The sequence below is a fragment of the Symphodus melops genome (genome assembly GCF_947650265.1).
Source record: "Symphodus melops genome assembly, chromosome: 23".
In the NCBI taxonomy this organism is placed as follows: domain Eukaryota; kingdom Metazoa; phylum Chordata; class Actinopteri; order Labriformes; family Labridae; genus Symphodus; species Symphodus melops.
Genome location: NC_136713.1, coordinates 9,926,953 through 9,947,691, shown reverse-complemented (window position 1 = coordinate 9,947,691; position 20,739 = coordinate 9,926,953). Strand labels below are relative to the sequence as shown.

The 20,739-nt window shown below is 41.8% G+C and overlaps 1 protein-coding gene across 5 annotated transcripts in view; it reads left to right on the top strand.

Moving 5' to 3' along the window:
* The window catches only part of LOC306818586 (nck-associated protein 5-like), a 146,868-nt gene that overhangs the window by 90,247 nt on the left and 35,882 nt on the right, over window positions 1–20,739 (top strand). For all 5 annotated transcript variants that reach the window (XM_079336238.1, XM_079336239.1, XM_079336240.1 and 2 more), the window contains one exon: window positions 7,453–7,586. In XM_079336238.1, the coding sequence (XP_079192364.1) occupies window positions 7,453–7,586 (134 nt within the window). The remainder of the gene's footprint in view (window positions 1–7,452; window positions 7,587–20,739) is intronic.

Sequence of the window (20,739 nt, the reverse complement as noted above, 5' to 3'; positions counted from 1 at the left end):
ACTCGGTCTGTCTCTCCAAGACAAACCTCTGTACTAGAACTTCACATCAAGGCTTGGACATGGAGTTGTTCCAATACCAATACCTGTATCTGAAACACCAAGTCCACTTTTCCTGTGTTATTTATCCGAGGGTTTGCAAATGAATGAACCAATCACAGCTGTTTGGTAATTAAACCCCCCCAAACCCCAGTTTCTTTATCTCCAAAGCAGAAGGCAACATAGCAAAAAGATTGGAAGCATTGGAAGTGTTATGTTTCTGTTTGTTGTCCAAAATATGTCTGTTTGCTGCAGAAAAGTTCAAGTTTAGGTATCAGAATCTATACTGGGAAGGTAGATTCAAAGAGCTTGACAAGGACATGATTCTTTTGGCCCTCTCTCTTTAAAACTCTTACAAGACAAACAGTGGCTTTCCCGTTAGGTGTTTTACAGAGCACAGGTCATGGTTTATTCAGTTCCCTTCCAACAAGACTGCCCTGTCTGTCTGGAGTCAAACCGCTCATTCACGGCCTTGTCGCTGCTGTAGGTTCTCTCTGGAATCCCTCACACCCCCCCAAAAAAAAAAAACCCAGAGGCGTGGTGCAGGGCAGGGCCGCTCTCTGTCTCACACTCTCGTTTGATGCCACTCCGAGGTGTAATCCAAGTCCATCAGGGGCAGGATGCCGGGTTTCCTGTTGGAGGGAGCAAACAGGAGTGCACATGCAGGCTTGTAAATGTAGGGAGGGAGCTGCACTCGCCATTAAAAAGGCATTTAAAACAGTGGGGTAAGATTTTAACCACTGGAAGCGGCTGTCTAAACAACATGAGAAAATAAACTATCCGGCTTTGAGAGAAGCTGGATTTATTTTTCTTTGGGTTTTTGTGGACGCGGTGTGATATCTGAGCTTAAACAGATATGAGTCCGATTCACACGCAGTTTTTCTCCCTTGAGGGTTTTGTTGATTACAGCGTTTGAATTCTTCATGGCTGAGCGGAGCATGCATGTGAACGCTAAAGGGACCACTTTTTTTTTTTATACTTGAACTTGACTTAATTGTCTAACTCACTGATTTAAAAATCGGATCCCTCCAGAGTAGTTCATGTAGAAAATGAAGTTAAGATAAGAATAGAGTCGTTGTGAATTTTAAGTGGGAAACGGGTGGCACTGTATGGTTAAATAGGCCCTGGAGCCAAGATAGGAATCAGCTATTTCTGTCCATGAAAACAGATTTCTCATGTGCTACAGTCTGCAAGATTGTATGTGACACAGTTTGCAACGCTGCGCAAAGAAAATGTTCTGTGAAATGACCAAATGTCCTTCAGAACAAGTCATTAGGTAGTGAGTCATTCAGCCTTGAAACATTAATGCTCAGCTTGTTACTGTTTTAACTCTGGCTTTTGTTGCTTTGAGAAAAGCTGGATAAGGATGTGAATGACTCTGGGAACAGGCCTGTCCACTTTAATGGGTAGAGGGGGATGATGTACTGTGTTTTGATGGAGTTTCCTCGGGAAAGAAAGTCATTTCCAAATTGCTTGTAAAGTTGGCTACATAGTGCTTTAAGTGATGTCAATTTGCATTTACCATTGACTGTTCTGCATGCAAAGGTTTGTGTTATTCCAATTTTCAGTGGTGAGACAAGCTGAATACCTGCAATGAGCCTTTCAGTTTTTATTAACTGTAAGAAGATCCCATGCCAAACTCACCCAAGTGTATAAACAGACCAGCCTCAACCCTAACTGTAGCTGTTCTTTATCCGCAACACTAACAATAATAATTTCTCCTATGATAAAATGAATTTGCCAGGAACACTAACTTTGCAAACATTTACATGATGGTGGTTTCCACGTGTAGAAGATGCAGATAATGTGAACTTTTTGGTTTAGTCTTTGTTTTTAAGCATGTTCTTGAGTTTGTCAGTGGTATGAAGCAATACCAAAATAATTTAAACTGTACATCAAATACCGTCATAGTTTTAATAACTAGCTTGAGTTTTTTTTTAACCTTTGCTGTTATCCAACATATATCCAAATACTCAAATATTTACCAAAGACAAAATATGCCATAGTCATGAAGTTTGTTCTTGAAGCTCCAGTTGTGTATTGTATGAGTCAGGGCCTCCTTTGTTAGTGTAAGCATGGATTAATTAGGTTGGAGTAACTAGGAGGATGTATTGGTTTATTTGACATTGATTTATGAGTGTTTTAAGTAGCATAAAAAAGCACCTTCAGGACTGAAGCGTTTGTTAAGCAGATAAAGGAAAGCTTCGAAGGGCTCCCTGTTTTATAAAGAAGCTTCAGTCCTTGTGGAGCTCAAGCGCTGAGGGACCTTCACAGAGTGTTTCTGACAGCTGTTTGGAGTGTGCGTGACAGCGTGGAGGTTCAGGGGGGACTCAGGTGCTGTCTCCGCAGATTGGCCCTTATCAGTGGCGTTCAGGGGCGAAGGGGCCGAGACGCGGTCCCCCCCAGCACTCTGCACATTCTCCGGGTGACGAGCGCTGACAGCCAGGCCCAAATCGCATCTCCACACCGTCTCTTTAACCCACTCTCCACAGCATAGTTGTGTGTATGTGTGACTGAATGACTCGGAGTGCGTGGGTGTGTTGAGGGGGAGCTCCCATGGCAATGATAAATGGGCCACTCGTATGATTTAGCATATTCCTGGGGTGTGTGTATTATTTGCTATAGTGCCCGCGGCTGTCTACGAGCGGAGTGGTACACTCTGATGTAGTGGCTCTCCATGATAATTGAATTGATGGAGCCCTCGGGGACACAGGAGGCAGATTTTTGGTGCATAAAACAGTGTTTAAAGTCCACCTTATATCTGTAACAATGTACTGCTGTTCACTCTCTGTGAATCATAAAGTCTGGTTCTGGTCCTCTGGTACCATAAGTTTCAGGAATTGAAAAAACATTTATTGAAATAATCGATCTTCACAGTGATGGTCTTGTTTGTTTTTTATTAGTTCAAATAGTAGCATTGGTATTAATGTCATCGTTTTTCATAACCTTCTAAAAACTCCTCACAGGTGCTTTAATATCACACAGACTTTAAATAACACTCACTCGAAGAACACTCTGTCAACCTTTAAAAAAAAAAAAGACTTTGTTTTAGCTGACTTTGCACATCACTTGCACTTTGTGTGCCATACGGCCAAATCCTCCTCATGTTACACTTTCATTTGCATTCAGGATAGCTGATGAGCTCACACACACACACACACACACACACACGCACACACACACACACACACACACACACACACAGGCGCGCACACACACACACACACACACACACACACACACACACACACACACACACACACACACACACACACACACACACACACACACAGGCGCACACACAAATAAGCCAAGTGGCATGTTTTATTTATGAATGAAGAACCTGTGCCGGGTGTATTGTGTCCCTCTTGTTTGCTTTAGCAGCAAGCCAGAGATCCGCTCCCGGCTCCCTTTGATTAGTCAAAGAGCTGGGTGGGGGGGAGGGAGGGGGGGATGTAATGAAGAGATTATTGAGCCCCCTGAACTGTACCCCAAACCTTGCACAAACACACAAAAAACACACAGTTGTACAGTTGCAGTTGGACAGTCTGCAGAGTCAGAGCCCACACCCACATGCACTTAACCTGATAGCATTGCTTTTATTTTATTGGATACAACGTTGCAGGCACAACAAGGAGAGGCAGAGGTCTCTAATTAATTTAGTGTCCTCTGTGGATGTTGGAGGGTATCAGGGGGGTTCACATCTTTAGTAATTCAGATCGGATGAATACCATTACCATCGAATGTGGTCCAATTACAGGGGCAGGCTGTACTCCAGTGCTTTTAATATGATTTTAGACATATAACTCGATATGGATATGAATTAGGTGCATCTCTTATTCCACGTTTTTCATTTATTTCACTACATATAGTGTATTGAAATCAATAGTATCCTGCAGTGCATTCAATCTAAAGCTTTACATGCTGTAAAGGTGATAAACTCAGTCACATCTGGATGGATGCATGGATATTTTTTATCAAGCAGGAAATGAAAGCGGCCATGTCTCAGAGGTCAAATTTAATCCTGAAAAACACCCAATCTGGGCTCGTTTCTGATATATGGCTCAGTGTAAAAGGCAGCCTTGACCATTTTATAGATTACATGTCCCTCTCCATTTCATATTGCTTCTACCAAACCACTGTATTGTTTGTCAGCTCAGGCTTTGTTGAGAGCTGCAAGTTTTACTCCTGGAAAATGTTGCCCCCTGCCGGTGAAACATGGCAGTGCATGTCATTCTTTGCCAGGCCCAGTCAAGTGAGAGGATTATGTCCTCAATCGTCGGATTAACCAAAGTAAATGTTCTCACAGAAACTTGCCAGGCGTGTTTTCATCCTCTCTGTGTTGACTTTGAGAGATCTTCCCAGGGCTTTGCATGAAGGCGTTCTGCCTTTTCTGCGGACGTCAAATATGCTTTCAATTAGCGCCAGACAATAAACATTTCAGCCCAGAAACACTGTAATGTATTGCTGGGGATTTCTGGCTGCAAAAAGATATGGTAATGTTTGATTTAATGGCTTCAGGGTCTTGTTAAAATGCTGAAATTATATATTGAACAAAAGCAATAGAGGGACCTTTTTTTTTTTTTTTTACTACAATGCAGACCATAAATCCTATGTTGTTATAGAGGCAGTTGGCGAGGCTCTGTCAGCAGACAGAGTGGTCGGTGGTTTATGCCTGGGGTGTTGGTGCACCCGGGTGTTCAACAAAAATCAGGACTACTGTGCTTTTGCATGATTTGGGGCCAAGTTGCATGAAAAGGCCTTTGTGCTTGTTTGTAATTTTATGATATTAACTTGGATGTGGCTGTTTTTTTTATGTTTGTATCATTAAACATTGCTTTCCTTGAAGTTAATCTTAATAATATGCAGCAGGTATGACCTACTTTTCATGTTTTCATCTTTTTTTTTTTTTTTTTTGCCAAGAAAAAAAAACCTAAAGAAAAGCCAGAAAACCATTGGTGTCACTCCAGATCTATAGGCCCACATCTTGGCAGGGGGATGTTCGACTTTATGCTTCTGTACGGCCTGGATTTACAGCCGCCATTACTCCCGAGAGCCTCACTGTTGTTAAAGAGAGGCTCCGCATAGTAGCCCCAGATTTATGGCTGCTGCAAAGACCAGAACTGGTTTTAATGGTGACTTGGGTTTAATATTCTCACCCAGTTAAAATCTGCCAGTTTCGCTGTTGCACTCAAGACAATATAGTCACAGTAAAACAACAGTTTTCTAAAATGCTGGAGAAATGACAGGCATGCTTTCCAATTGTTGTGATGGATTACTTTCCAATTGGATGATATGATGTTGCTTTAAATCATGGCTGCAAACGTTGGTGATAACCTGACGTGTTCTGTGTGCATACAAACTCTATCTTCTGTACATTTTGTTCCTCATTTGCACCACTAGATGTCAGCATAATGCTGGTCTGTGGAAACCCCAGCATTGTACCCTGATACCAAACAATGACAAACCCTGATTGGTGCTTAACATGGAAAGGGAGAAGATGATTTGAATCTGTCTCCTAAACCTGCATCACAGACTATTTGTACAGTTCAAGGAGACAATTTCTGCACATAAATCTTCTGCAGGAGTCGCTGATCTCACCTTTTAAGACAAATGATGACATGTAATCTTTAACCAGGCACTGACATGATAATCCCCTCTTGAATTTACAGCCAAGGAATGACTGGTTTGCTGGCAGCGCTGCAGTCATAATGTCTTAACACTTGAATAAAGCCAAACAAATAAGATGGAGTGCATTCCACATTCAAACGTCTTACTCAGCAATGATGGCACCTTGATTTGCCAAAAAAGCAACTTCACCCCCTCCAGTTGCCATCGGTTATTTCGAAACTCTGTGTTTTCAGCTGATTCTCCCGACACGGTGGTGACAGATGGTTGATAACTTAAACCAGCAGCTAAGAAAATGCAGCTTTGTCAAGAATTGACAGCTGCAAACGATGCCAGGCTTTTTGTGTAGAAACAGCCTGTAAGAGAATGAGTTGTTTGCTTTGCTGGTGGCAATCGCTCAAATCTCTCCCCATCTTCCTAACGATGCCAAACTTTTCTCTGAAGAAGGAGAGCGCGCCAGTGAAGGTTCATTGCACTTTCAAGTGGATGTTTAGGCGAGGATGGTCTTCTCTTTGGGTGGCAGATGGCTGAGAAGGAACGAATCTCATTAGACGAAAGACAAGATTTTAATTTTGGACTTGTCTCTGCAGCAAATAGGATGGATGAAAATGGTTTCATGATCTTTGGAGACTCTGCAGAACTTGAGAGTTCTTGATTTGAATGATTGGGGTGACGAGAAAAAGCTGCAACATTTGGCGAAAATACTGAAAAAGTTTAAAAACTTGTGTGAAGGAATGAAAGGCCGAGGCATGGAGGTGTCACAAGTCACTGAGTGTACATTGTCTTTGGTTTACTTATGAACAGAAGTTGTATGGACGGCTTCATTTAGTCTTTGGTTTTTACAAAGAAATTCAAACTCAGGAACTGCTGAGAGTATACAGGGTTTCCCTCTCTTAAAGCCAGGGTTAGGGTTACATTTCCCTCCAATATTACAGTCAAATTCTCCTCTGTCCAGCCATGACTTTTTGCGACTTTTTTTTTTTTTTTAGACATATAGGTGGCAGTGGCACCCTTTTGAGGTTGACCAATAATGCCTTATTTTGTGTGTCATTATACGGCCTTTTCATAGTGGCAGATCCATAGCTCCAAAGATATTCATCCTCTCTGTGTCGTTTAAAATGCTGGTGTACATCATCAAAACGTTAACATTTCCGTTTGTTACTGTCTGATTTGTGTATATCTGGTCTTAAAAGAGTGGATTTTATGCCAATACACTCACCATGAGTTCGTTTCAATTCAACATAAATCAAACCCTGCAAAGTTTTGCTTCAATAACACTTCAATAATTCATAAATCGTGCAAGAACAAAGCAGCGTTTGAGTTGAAATAAGAGAGCAAAGATGGCGAGCATTGTTTTGAAAGTTTTTCAATTTCTTTTCAAACCGCGCCGGAGAAGAGTGGAAGTGAGATAAAGTTTGAGGCGTGCAAAAACCAAAGTGTGTTTAGTTTGACATTCAGTGTCAACTTTGTGTCACAGCAACAAAAGAAAAGGAAGTTCATGACAAATGTCAATCTTGGAGCTTAAATGTCATCATTTCCTCGTCCTCTTACTCTCTCTAACCTCTAAAGTATTAAACTACACATAAGCAATACTGCTTCGAGTTAACCTTGATCAATGAGGGTCAAAAGTCGAGGTCAGCAGGAGAAATGGCTCCAGAGGATCTGGAGACTAAAGAAGTGTAAATATGGTGTATGTCTTAGGGATGATGAGGGATGATCTTTTGAGCCTTTAAGATGCAAACACTGCACCAGAGAGATGACCGCTCTTATATTTGTTTGTTTCCACAGCGAGAAAAGCTGATCCACGAGCTAGAGGAAGAGCGACGTTTGCGACTGGAGAGCGAGAAGCGTCTCCGGGAGGTGACCGAGGAGTCCGAGCTGGGACGGGTGCAGATGGTCTCACTGCAGCAGAAATTCTCCAGGTAAGACTAAGGCATTGAAGTAGACACCCTTAAATCCTGATTTCCTTCCTTACATTAATTTGCTGACTTTTATTTGTTCCCCATAGTTTTTCTTTTTAGTCCTTTAACTTATTTACCACCCTGTGAACTGACTGTTTTGTCTACCTGGTTTTTAAATTAAAATTACATTTTGCTTATAAAGCTCAAACAATTTTCCAGCTTTAAAGTTTATAAATTTCCCCAAGTAACTGAACCTCGTCCAGCAGCAGGGGCTTGTCCAGAGGGGTAGCATGGGCCTGCCCTTGAAATGTGATTGGCCAGCCCTGTTGCCACCCATAAATACTGAACTATGATCAGCTATTTGCATAATTTGAGGCGAGTAAAATCAATAAATTTAGTCTTTAAGCTTTCTTGTCTTCATCGTAGCCCTTCTCCTTTTTTTGAGCACTTGAAGAAGTTGTGACTTTGGACCTAGGTACCTTCACTGAAGTCAGTTTTAATTCTTAATCATTAAATATCTAAACTGTCAAATAAATTCTGTAGAAAAGAAATAATCATCCCAAAACCAAAGGAAAGATTACTGGTAATAAGAAGTGAGTAATCCTTTTAGGTCATGGTTAAAGTGGTGATAATCGGCATCACAAGCGAGAAGATGGATTCAAGCAGCATATGACCAATCCTCATATCCGTTTACATTTCTTGTCATCTCGTTGCTATACGCTTTCAAAAAGTGGAACAATGTCCTTTAAGAAGACTTTTAAAAATCAACATGCATTGGCAATATGAACATTGACACAGGTGAGTGAAAATCAGTGACGACACTGGTCTAGTCACAGAAATGAGGTTTTTGACTTAAAGTTTCTTTTCTTATCCAGTAAAGTGATTCACTTTCAGAAGTCATTTACTTGCAATCAGCACTTTGCCTTTAAAACCATGAAAATCAATATGGGGTTCTTGTCTTTGCTATTTTATCTGAGTACTTCCTTTGACCCTTACATCTACCAAAAAAGTGAAGTGAAGTGAAGAGTAACCTCTGTTTCGTGAACTCGCCCTCCATCCTGAAACCGCCGGAGTGTGACGGAGTGAGGCGTCCAAAATCTCAACTTTTAGCCGAGTAGATTCCTTAATTAGGCGATAGGCTTTCAGCACTTTACCCATCCAAAAGAAGAAGACGCAGAGTCCAGAGGATTTCACATTAACTGCTTATCTTCTCATTACGCTGGTGGAGAAAATCCTGTCCATGTTAATGGTCCCGATGCTGTCGTTGGAGATGACGGCCAGGAGAGGACTTAAATATTTAAGAGCCATTCTGAAGACTTATCTCATATAATGTTCCACTGATGCTGCTGAATTCAACTTTGGAGGATTTCTTGCTTCTTTACATACCTTTTATAAAAGCACTTAACAATCCAGATACAAACACAGCCTTTAGGCATTTGCAAGCAATTTAAAGTCTTGGGTTAGCGTTAGGGACTTGCTGAAGGGCACGATTTGTACGCTCATTTGATCAAATTTCCTTCATTTGCTCTGTCAGTCGTGGTCTGGAAAGGATCTGACCTTAAATGTGACAGTTTATGGGCAGTTTCCAAATTGGTATAGCATGACTCTCAGTTCAGTCTGAGGCATATGAATCATCACAAATCCTCCATAAACCTGTCTGAACCCATTTTATATGTCCAGAATATCTCACTGCACCTGTTCCCCCTAAGTTTTCCCTGAATAGTATTGGTGCTTGTGACCCGTCTGACTTACGTATGGACTCTTCTGAACTACTACCAACAAAAGGTGACCATATTTGTGGAGATGAAGTGCACTCATTCTGGGATGAGGACTCCTAAAAGGGGGGGGGGGGGTTGCAGTGAATTAGAAGATAGGGGAGCAGCAATATGAGAGTCCATGTCTTGCAGAGGTGACAGGGAATAGAACTGCAATTCTATTAAGTAGGATATATATAATGCTTATCCCTGATTGGGTGCCGTACAGGTCCCCACAGAGTCAGTTGAATTTGTTGCCATGGCAGGGGTCACCCAGATGGATGGTTCTCATTGGGTGCCAGGCGGATCCTTCTGCTGCAGCGAGCACACTGTGGCTCTGCAATATATAGACAAAAGATTCCATTATGTCCTCAAAAAGTGCTTATCGAAATGAGCGACCCGACCTCGCCACTTCACTCAGCTATTGTCATTCCAGCAGCGCTGCTCATTGTCATCATGCTGGATTGCTGTAATTTTCACGGCTGTCTGTGTCGACGATGCTTTTGTTTGCTTCTGCGTGTGGGGAGCGGGACACAAGGTTCAGCAGCTCTCCTTCCACAACTTAACAAAACCGCATCCCTTGACCTCCTCGCAAACAAGCTAACAGGATTCCAGTCTCACTGTCAAAGTCTTTAATCTTTGTTTAAGCATTGCTGAGTGCTTATCTGAATGTGAATGAGTTGAGCACGTTAAGCATCCCTCTATGTGTGTGTGTGTGTATGAGGAGTGTGTTTACGCATACCTGGCCCTTCAGTGGATTAACACGCTTATACGGCAGCCAATACCTGCTGGCTCTGCGCCCTTGTGGCAGATGGGACATCAGTGAGGTCACTTTAATTAGCGACTTACAAGCCGGCAAAAGAAGAAGAAACAACAGACAGAGATCTCGTTGGCAAGGCTTCCAACCGCCGTCTTCCTATGAACCTTTGCTGCGGTTGCATCTCTTTCTTGCTGTTCTGTTTTTACAGTTATTGAACTCTATCTGACGCCAACGAGTCGTATTTTTTGCTGCTCACATTGTGCGAGGCTTCATCCATAACTCCTGATTGATTCAGGCTGGTTATTTGTTTTGCATTAAGGGAATAGAAACCTCAGTTCATCAATGTGTCTTATGAGATAGCACCCGCAAATCATGTTAAGTGGACATCCAATCTTTTAAATAGACTGGGATCTGCTTGACCTCAGGCAACGATTGATTTGCGTATCGCTAATTAATTGAGGTTGTGCTTTGAATTACGACTATGGAAGAAAAATCTCACTGGTAACAGGCGTTTTGAGCGATTTAAACGCAGAGCCAAATGTTTCAGCAAAAATATCAAACAGTAAATTAGCCATTAGACCTTTAAATGGATTTTTCAAACTTTGCCAAAAAATTGAGTCCAAGGCTGTCGAGGTTTTTTTTTGGTTTTTTTTGCCTTTTTATTGTATTTGTTTCCTCAGAAGATAGAGGTGTTCTATGATGACACGAGACAAATGATCTACTTGTTAGGGTTGCACTTTTATGATATCACAGATAAACAAAAAGCTATATCAGCACAAAAAAAGGGAAGGATCAGACAGTTATTCCTGGAGCCAGACGAACTCAGGGGAATATCAGCTTCTTACAGAATTTTGTTTGTGTACGTGTTTGCCTCAGTATGCCTCTGTGATGTTTGCACGTCTTGGCTCTAATGTAAGGCAGGAATCACTGAAACAGGAACACTTGGCTTTTCTTTTTCTACATTCACCCACAAAAAAATCGCTCAATTTGTCTGTGTTTTCAAGACTGAGATTAGAAAGTCTGCATTCCACAAGTGACTGGCCATTTAGCTCCAGACATAGGTGTACACTCACATCCTCCACACACACACAAACACACACACCCTCCCCCAACTGGTTGGGTTCTTAGCCTGGTGTGGGTCACATGCCCGGCCCCCCCTGACTTGGGTCAACCCCCCTAAGGGCTTCACCACCACTAGTATGGCCTGTCGTCATTAAACTCTGACGGATTAGTGGCAGACTCCAGCCCACAACCTAGCAGCCTCCTGGGCCCACCCTGGATGTCCCACAACTCCATATGGACAAGACATTTTAGAGCAAGGGGCAGAACAGGACAAGACTGGAGAAGAGCAAAGATGGCAAAAAGACATGAAGGCGCATTTAGGATTCTGCCTTCATGTCTTTTAACAAAAGGAAACTTATAGAGGAACTCATGGGGATCTTTTGAATTGCTGAGGCCTTATTTGCACCCTGTACTTGTACAAGAATGACAGGTGAACAAACAGGAACCTGGGGGCCGCTGCGGGCCCTGCAAGGCCTGAAGATGAGGGAAGCAGTTTCCAGGTAAAGAGCCGAGTCCCCCAATGAGAACTCCAGGAGTCTTTTAAATTATGTTTCATGAGGTTTTATGGGTTGTGCAATACTTGGTGATACTACTACTCTGGTTACATAAGGATTGCTATTTATCGATTTGATTGATTGATTCCACCGTAAAGGCAGCTAACTGTCTGCAGCACTTCAGTCTCGGGTCATTTTCTCCAAGGGGACAGTAAAGTGTACGGTATGGTATAATTCTTTGTGTGTATAGTATCAATGTTGTTAAATGGTATTTTAAGGTAACCTGTGGTATTGTACCATATTTTGTCATATCATATCATTTGTGTTGCATTATATCAGATCATATTGTACCATGTTGTATAATATCCAAACTAATTGTTCACAACTTTTCCAGTCGTTTGAGCCTTTTGGTTTCCCTGAACAGCTTTTTGCTTACCATCCTTATCCTCTTAAATACCCCATTGTAGTCGTTCATCAGCTGGTAATGGAGATTAGTAACACCCTGAAAGGAAAAAGTAGAAGCCTTTTGTTGGCTGCTGCTCAGAAGTTTGCTCACACACACCTTCGAATCAACAGAACCATATCTTGCTCTTGTGCCGCTTGCTTATTTTCGGATATCTTGTTTTATTTTGCAGTTTTTTTGTCCCCTTTTAAAGCATTGAGGGATGAGCCTGTGTTCTAAAGATAGCCTGGAAATGAAATCCTCTTGACTTTATTCTGCTAACAACCATTGTCACCCATATCACATGTGCATTCATCTGTGAATCCTGGGTGTTTACAGCCGAACCGGTCCACTTGACTTTGAATCATTGCCGTCTTGAAAGGCCCTCTTCACGGCAGGATATGGGAGACTTACGACTAGACTAACAACAACAGCAGACGATGACTGGTGCCTGCAGATTTATAGCTCAGCTGCGTATTCTTTCTGCACATTACTCAGCGCCGTGAGAACATACAATGTGTGTGTATGTCAGAGTCAGATGATGCAAACAGGCAGGAATGGTGGAGTTTTCAAGTCTGGACGTGTTGTTTGGACAGTCACGCTCAGGTTGAGATGCCTCCATGGTCCGCAGGGTAAAGTTTCTGAACTGGGTATGTTGAATGCATTCATGTGCTACTCACGTTACCACCACTGGACTGCACAGCTGGACCAGCAAAAGCCAGTACACTCAGAGAGGCAGCTGAGTGATTGCAGTCTGTTTGCAGATCAATTCACTCTCTTCTAATCATCCAAGCATCCAGCCACGCCTGCACCAAGGGTTTTAATTTGGCGCATTTTGAATGGCCCCCCTGCAGGCCTTGGCGGCTGCAGGATTTAGCCGCATGAATCAGGCCCCTGTTCAAGACGACACATCTGGGGTCATTAACGGGATGGTGGGGGGGGGGGGCTCAGTCTTTTGAAGTTACTTCCTTACTCCTGCCCAATGGGGACAAGGCCTGTTAAATAGATAATGGCTGTCTGGACTATTTTGGGAGCACCTCATATTTAGAGGATTTATTGGACCCTTTTAGGCCCTCTCTTTAACTTCCAAATTTGAACCAGAAATTATGTGTGATTGAACTTAATTTGGGTTATTCTACTCTATCACTTGTACCAAATTACCAGCCTATAAAAGGTCCTCAGTACCAATTTCTGTGAAAAAAAAGTCAGTTCATTTTGTGAAATTGGTTTTCAGTTTCAAAGAGCGACCTGTTACTGGCTTGTAACTATGTCAAACAATCACAAACACTTGTATACACACACTCCACTTCCGCTTCGGATTAAACACGCTGGTTTTGATGTTTATAGGCATGCTGAAAGAGGTCAGATTACAAGCCTTTGCGGAAGTAGGGCATCCATCCCTCACGTCATGATAGCACGCCTGTTCTGGTGCCTGACTCGTGAAGCTGGTGCTCACAGATTGTAGCCTAAAGCCAAACAGCATGCAATTTAAACTGACCTCATGGTTGCAGTATAGATTTGGTTGTCTGGCAGCTGCTTTAGTTGACACATATACACAGCAGCTGCTGTGATATTTTCTATATGTCAGGCTTTATGCGCTGGTTCTTTATCTATATTGCATATAAGAAATAAAGAGGTAATTTTTTCTGTCGTATACCTTTTCTGTGAAGAGATTTGTTTTTAATGCTCACAGTATTTTGCAATTACATTTCACAGGAGCATTTCTGCCCTTAAGCAGTGTCCTGGTTATTCTGGGAAATCCCCCAACCCCTCAATGAACAGGTTTAATTGGAGCTATGTTCTGCCAAAGCAAAAGTCCACATGAAACCTTTCCACAGTTCATCCTGGGGATTCCTCAATTGCTCTAAATTGAACATTGATATCTCTATAAAAAGATTACATACAATCAGAGCTAAAGCCACCTCTTATAATCTCATTAATTTGAACATTCATAAAGGAGTAAAGACACTTTCAGAATCATTGCATCATCAATCATTCTGGCCACTAACGTAAACATATTACTGGGATTAATGCATTATAACAATTAGTTTATCTATTTAATAAATCCAGCTCCACATGCAACTTGATTCAAGGTGTTATTGGTATCACACTGCCTTACTACCCCTCCTGTTTTCAGGCTCCTGATGGAAGTAAGAGACTCCATGCTGTCATAATGACCATGGTATCCTACTGGGATGTCTTCCTTAATTACACTTTGTGTCACATGTGGAACACACATGCTTGTAACCCATTGTGGAAGCAAAGGCTCCAGTTAGATACTCTTGAGGACCAATAGCTTCCTCATTGCTAACTGCTTCCTTTGGCCAGGGGTCAACATGTGTGATGACCATCAGGAACTTGCACTCTAAATCCTTCCAAATGTAGTGGGGCTGTCTGGAGGATAAAAGACAAAAAAAAAAAGAAGCTAAATCTGATTTCCTCCATATGTCTTTTTTTAATTTATGCTCTTTAGTGCTCAATGGCTACCAATTGAACATCTGGTTAAGTCTTTGGGGTGGTCCTGGTAAGAGTCAGGACTTAATTCCCAACCATTTTCAGGGAGAACTTTCCAGTGTCAATGCATTTGTATTATTTGCATGTATGATTAAAATAGTATCTATTTAAAAAGGTCAACAAACCAATATTTATCTCAGTTATTTAATCTGGATTTTGTTTTCACTGAGCCATGTGACATTAACCTGGAATCTTCTAAATATAAATGACCAAAAACGCGCTCTTTGTCACAACAGTGAAATATTGGAGTGAAGCCATACTTAGCACTTTGCCTTCTTGATCTCTTTTTCCTTGGCATGTGTGTCTCGTTGAAGAGGTTAAAAGGTCACAGACAGAAGTTAGTGGTCATGAGGGCACAGACCTTTGTAATCCTATCCCACTGTAACATGCATGACTGATGTGCATGACTTTTACAACTCTGAACTGGCCTTGAGGCTCCAAACTGGACACAACCAAAGTCGTCCAGTAGTTTTACGTTCTTTTCCATTTAGGTCACGACTAAGAAAGGGTCTCCTTGCATGTTTTCTGTAAAAAGCTCTAAGAGGATAACATTGGCTTAGCATTGGGTTAAGCTAGGCAATCATCCGGTGGGCGTTCTTAAGTGATTTTCTGGAAAGGAGTTCAAGAAGAAGAATGGAATATTTTTGTGCTAAAATGGACAGTTTTGCAGGGGTTCATGGAGGTCGGAGGAGGGGATTTTAACCTTGCAGCCATCAAGAATTAGTCCCGGATGGCCTTGTGTCAGCCGAACAAACAGGTGATTGTTCTGCCAATCATTTGAGCAACTTGAGGATTTTCCAATTTCTTAATGGTCAAATCTGATTAGAGGTGTATTGGTCAACCTGAGCTTTTGACAACGCTGATAAAGTGAGAGTGTATTGAGATTCAGAGATGGAAAGCTGAAGCATTTTCACCAATATCTGGCACTTTTCTATTATTTGGCCCTGAAAAGCCTCTTTCTTGTAAAGGTGAAATGTTGAGATTCTTGTTATATCTAGTTTCGTGACTCTGGTCCCCAAAAATCCCATTGCTGAAACTTGCATTATTCTATGATTTGTTTCATGGCTAAGGCTTAAATGAGATAGTAAAAGTTATTGGAGAGTTGATGTTTTCTGAATCTTGTTCTTTTTCTGTACAAAAGTCCAAGCTTTAATCTTTAATTAAAATATATAAAGTGTAGGTAATCATGTGTTGCCAAGGAATGCTGGCAAACTAAATATCCAACCATGGCAGGGGGCATCGACAGCTCCAGCTTAGTCCGGGCTAAAAAAACAAAAAACAAAGAGAGGCCATTGGCTCGAGAGTGATTTCTAAAATAATCAAAGGAGCATCCTTTCACTGCTTTAAAGAAAAGTAGCACACTTTTAAGGATCATTAGAATGAGGAGTTTATGTGAAATATGTGATGGCAAGCAGAGATCTCTCATCCACGTACTGGCATGCTGCCTCTGCGTTAGCTTTTCTTGCACAGAAAGTGTTGATTTTAAGGAAAGCCAAAGCCTCTTAATCACCAATGCAAACCCACACAACTGCATGCACACAAGAGTACACACACTTTGGCCGAAAAACAGGGGGATCCCTGTCTTTAGTAGCGCCTTATCCCTGCAAGTCCATCCTTTATTCCCCGTCTGATCCAAGACTACTGGCATGCTTGTTTCTCAGCAGGGCTCCTGCTCCCTTGGAGAGGGCTTAACATGGGACATATGGGAAAGTCTTTGCCTGCCAGATCACTGTCTTTGCACAGGGCCAGTGTCGGATAATGACACACTGGAGACACGGAAAGTAGAAAATGAGAACAGGCATGACTCTGTGTGACCCGGCCATGAGATCGGCCATGCTGTGTGTCGATTGAATGAAAAGCACTCAGGCTTATATGATGAGCGCATGGCCTATTTTAGATTAGAGACCCACATTTTTGCAACAGCGTCTGGGGCATTTTATAGCACTGCGATAGCAGCAAGAGTGCTGGATGTGCAGTCGGATGTCTCTTCATATGGAGATCAGGGATGTCTGCACAGTGTTTCTTGCCCTTTTCCGGAAAAATGGCCGTGTCAAGAGTGGAGAAAAACTCAAGATGGGGTAAGTTTTGAGAGAGGTTTGGAATCCTTTGATCATTCTCAGGTCTGTGAAGGAATTTGTCATTGACGGTCGGAGCTGTGTAAAGCCAGAGTTTCGATGAATAGAAAGGCTTATGAATAAAACGCTACTTCGTTTGAAGTCTCGAAGTCATTGTGACCTCTGATGCCTAAAGAGGAAGAAGAAAGAAAAAGATATTTGTATGTTATGCAGTTGGAGAGACGGGGCGCAGCCTTTCACCTCTAATTGCCCGGCGTGTTCTGATGATGCATCACTTTGTTGAACTCACATCAAAGCTCAAGACATGTGTGCATTTTGTGTGCGTGTGTGTTTTGCCCAGAGGAAAGGGGTGTGTTGTCCTGAAGATTGTCAGAGCTCAGGCTCAAAATTGATTGGACCCTTAATTGTATTTCCTGGACTGCTGTCGAACATGGCGTTTGAAATTCAGCTTGTGCGTCGCGAGGGTCAAGAATGTCAGAATTTGCCTTTAAAAGACACAAACACACACACACACACACACACACACACACACACACACACACACACACACACACACACACACACACACACACACACACACACACACACACAAATGCTTGTCCTTCTCTCTCTCTCCTTCACTGAATGATGCTTTCAATAGGTCGTTTGGAAAGCACTTTGAGATTAATCACACTATCACTGAGCGAGACTATGTTTTTTATGTAAAGTAATGCTCTGTCATCTGAGAGTTACATTCCATCCATCATACGCATTTAGCACACTCTCTCTCACACATTTGAATAGGTTTTAGGTGAATGAATTTAAAGTAATGACAAATCACACAGTTTACTTTATGGGATGTTTTCCTATAAAAAAAAAATAAAAAAATCTAAGCTGAATTTACTGCCTTTGAAACACATTTGATTATTTTAATGCACTTTTTAAAGCTTTTGAAACACTTTTTATTGACTGATAAGTGCTTTGATTGGAAAGAAAGGGGTGCTAAATAACAATATAAGCGGTTAGTCAGTGTTTGTAATGAGTGCAACATCAATAGTGATTACTGAGGGGTAATTGTCCAGACCTTTCTTATTTGTGTTGTTGTGTTGCTTGAGTTAGCAGATGAATACTAGTTAGCAGAAGCTTTTATTCCAAACAATGGAGTGTAATATATCACAGTTTTCAAAATCACATTTGGATTGGAAGGAGTGTGTAGTGGACATTACGTTACAAAATCTGATTTTAAGATGTTCGCTTAAAGGTTTTGTGATGCCTATATTTGAAAATAAGGAAAACAGTATAGAGTGACAGCTGTGTATTTTAAGCTCAATAAAAAATAAGTATGACTTCAAATTGGCTTTTCCATTAAGCCTGAAAAGTTTCCCAGCACCACCACCAAAATTTAATTTCTTTCTGTCTCCATCACCTGCCATCAAAATCACCAAATTTCTCCCCTTTGAAATAAAAACAAAACATTTCCAGAGCCCCTCGACTCCACTTAGACACACAAAGGGCCCATTCTGGTGAACCAGAATTCTTCAAACCTCTGTAAACCAGCTGAAACACCACAGACACTTCCCTCCTCCTCAAACCACAACACGAGGAAGTAAACCGGCCGAGGCTTCAAAGTGCCACCGCCACTTGGTAATGCAAAGGTCATTAAGGTCTCGCCAGTCACACTGAGCATGCTGGGAAGTTTGTCTGGAAGTTGAGAGGGTTTGGCTGTGTATATCTGGCCACAAAAGCAACAAAAGCAAACGCTTGAATTGTTTATTTCATTTTGCATAAATTGGTTCCCTGACTCATTTGGCACATGTTTTCATTCATGCAGCATTGGAATAATTTTCTCTCCATCTGTTGGCTCGCCTGATGATATTTCAGCTATTCCACATTTCAGGTTTAATTCGAAAACTCCCACATGTAGATATTCACCCTGCATGTTCATAATAATTGTCCTGCTGGCCTCATGTTCCTGATTAATGCTGACAAAAATCGACTAAACGATTAACAAATGGTCAATATGCGACTTTTCTGAACATTTAACCAAGTTTTAATTTGGTTCAAAAGATATTTCCTATTGGCAAATAATGCAGATTCATTCATGTTTTTCTTTTGCAGAATTAGATAAAAAGAACGGTGCACCTCATTTATCGCCAATTAGCTTAACTTACAGAGACACTAGACTGGGAGAAGCCGCTAGCTAAATCCATGATCCCTAAAGGTTGATAAGTCACATTTTATGTCTTGCTAATTCAATCTTTTCAAATTAAAGAGTAAAAACAGTTTACTTTGGTTTTACTGGAATTATATGTTGGACTTTTTCTTCTGCAGCAACAATGACTTCCTGTTTGTATTTATTTATTCATGAGGCTTCATTGTTCCTTCAGCCCAGCAGTAGGTGTTGTTAAATGACCTCCTAAGTTTTCGTTAAGATCACCAGCTATTTATCTGTTCGAACAAAAAGCTGTGTGACCTGACAGTCATTATAATACACACTACGGCTCTAACTGTAGGTGGTCAACTGCCCAAATCCCCTCTTTCCAACAACCACCGCCTGCTTGCCATGCTGATCATGCCTGTCAGCCAGTCCTTGACCCTGTGTCAGAGCCTCCGTACACCAAAGCTTTCTCTGTCACGTCCTCTTTGCTCTATAGGTTGTGCTGATTAAGGCCAGCATTTAAAGTAGGAACTGAAGCAATCTGCCACCAGCTCTACGGGCCTGGCTGGTTCTTTGACTCTTCAGTCAGCAGCGAGCGGCCTGATTACACCCGGCTTTATGGCTCAGCCTGGACAGATGGTGCAGCGAGCACTGTCCTCTGCTGGCCCTGCCCCTGTCTGCCTTCATTTCCCCCCACTGTCATTCATCAGTCAAGGCTAATGAGTGGAACACCTCAACTAGGAAGTTATTGGATAACAAAGCATTTAAAGTTTTCGTTGATTTGTATGTTACCTTGATGTTCAATGTGACAGCTTTACGTTAGTGTAAATAAAACCAGTCAAAGAAGAAGATGAAGTCAGTTTCATGAAATTCAGACGATTTCCACCTCACATTGTCAAAGCTTCTTTTGGGTTCTTCCTTTCTACATCTAATGCTTCTCCTGAGCAAGTTTTATTGTTGTCATTTCCATGATCTCCAACATCGTCCTATCGGTTCCTGTAGTACTTTTTTTTTCTCTCCCCAGAATCAGAAAGAGAATACATATCAGGTCATAGTTCTCCTTACAGCTCCAGGGATACAGATAGCTTGGGGTTCCCTATTCAGATGGAAATAAGCAGAAGCATTTCCACATACACTCTTCAGCAACTGTTTAGCATGCAGCTTGTAGCGCGAGCGGCACAAAACAGAGGATTGTTTCGCGCAAAGCCTGCTGTGTAGGTCAAGGTCACCGGCATGGTTTTTGCTCCTGTGATTGCTCTTAATTCAAGTGATCATTGGACACACATGCAGCCACACACACACCTACAAAACCACACACAAAAAGTCTGTGAGGACTATGTTTAGACCTTTTACTTTCAGTCTAGTTCCCTGTATTGTTAAATGAGCAGAAGTGTTGGATTCAGTCCAAAAGAAAATATGACTTCTCCATCTTGTATCTCTGGCACTGAATCCCATCAGTGACATTGTCTTTTTCTTTATGGACCCATTTGTGGTTGTGTTGGTGTGTTAAGGCTGATGGAAAGATTAGAAACACACAGCTGAGGGCTGCGACAAAGCTTTTCAACCAACAAACACCGACTGAATTGATCAACTTCTTGGGCCAGGATCACATTTTTTTTATGTTTGAGGGGGAAACTACAAAGTCTTTGAAGCAGTTCTTGGAATCACATTTTTTTATTTCATTTAACCAAATACAACCCTGTTGCTCGTAAGTTCCGACTTTCTGTTCGACAGTTGCGATCCAAACCATGCCATGTTTGGATCGTGGCCCCAGGGTTGGGATGATGATGTCCTTCAAGAGATCTAGACCCCTAAAACTGCTGCTTGCTAAATGTCTTTACGAAACAACGTCATGGTTCCACAGACCAATCCCCAGCTTATGTTTTATCACCTGAGGTACCACAATGAGTCGGCAAAGGATGGAAAATTGCCCGTA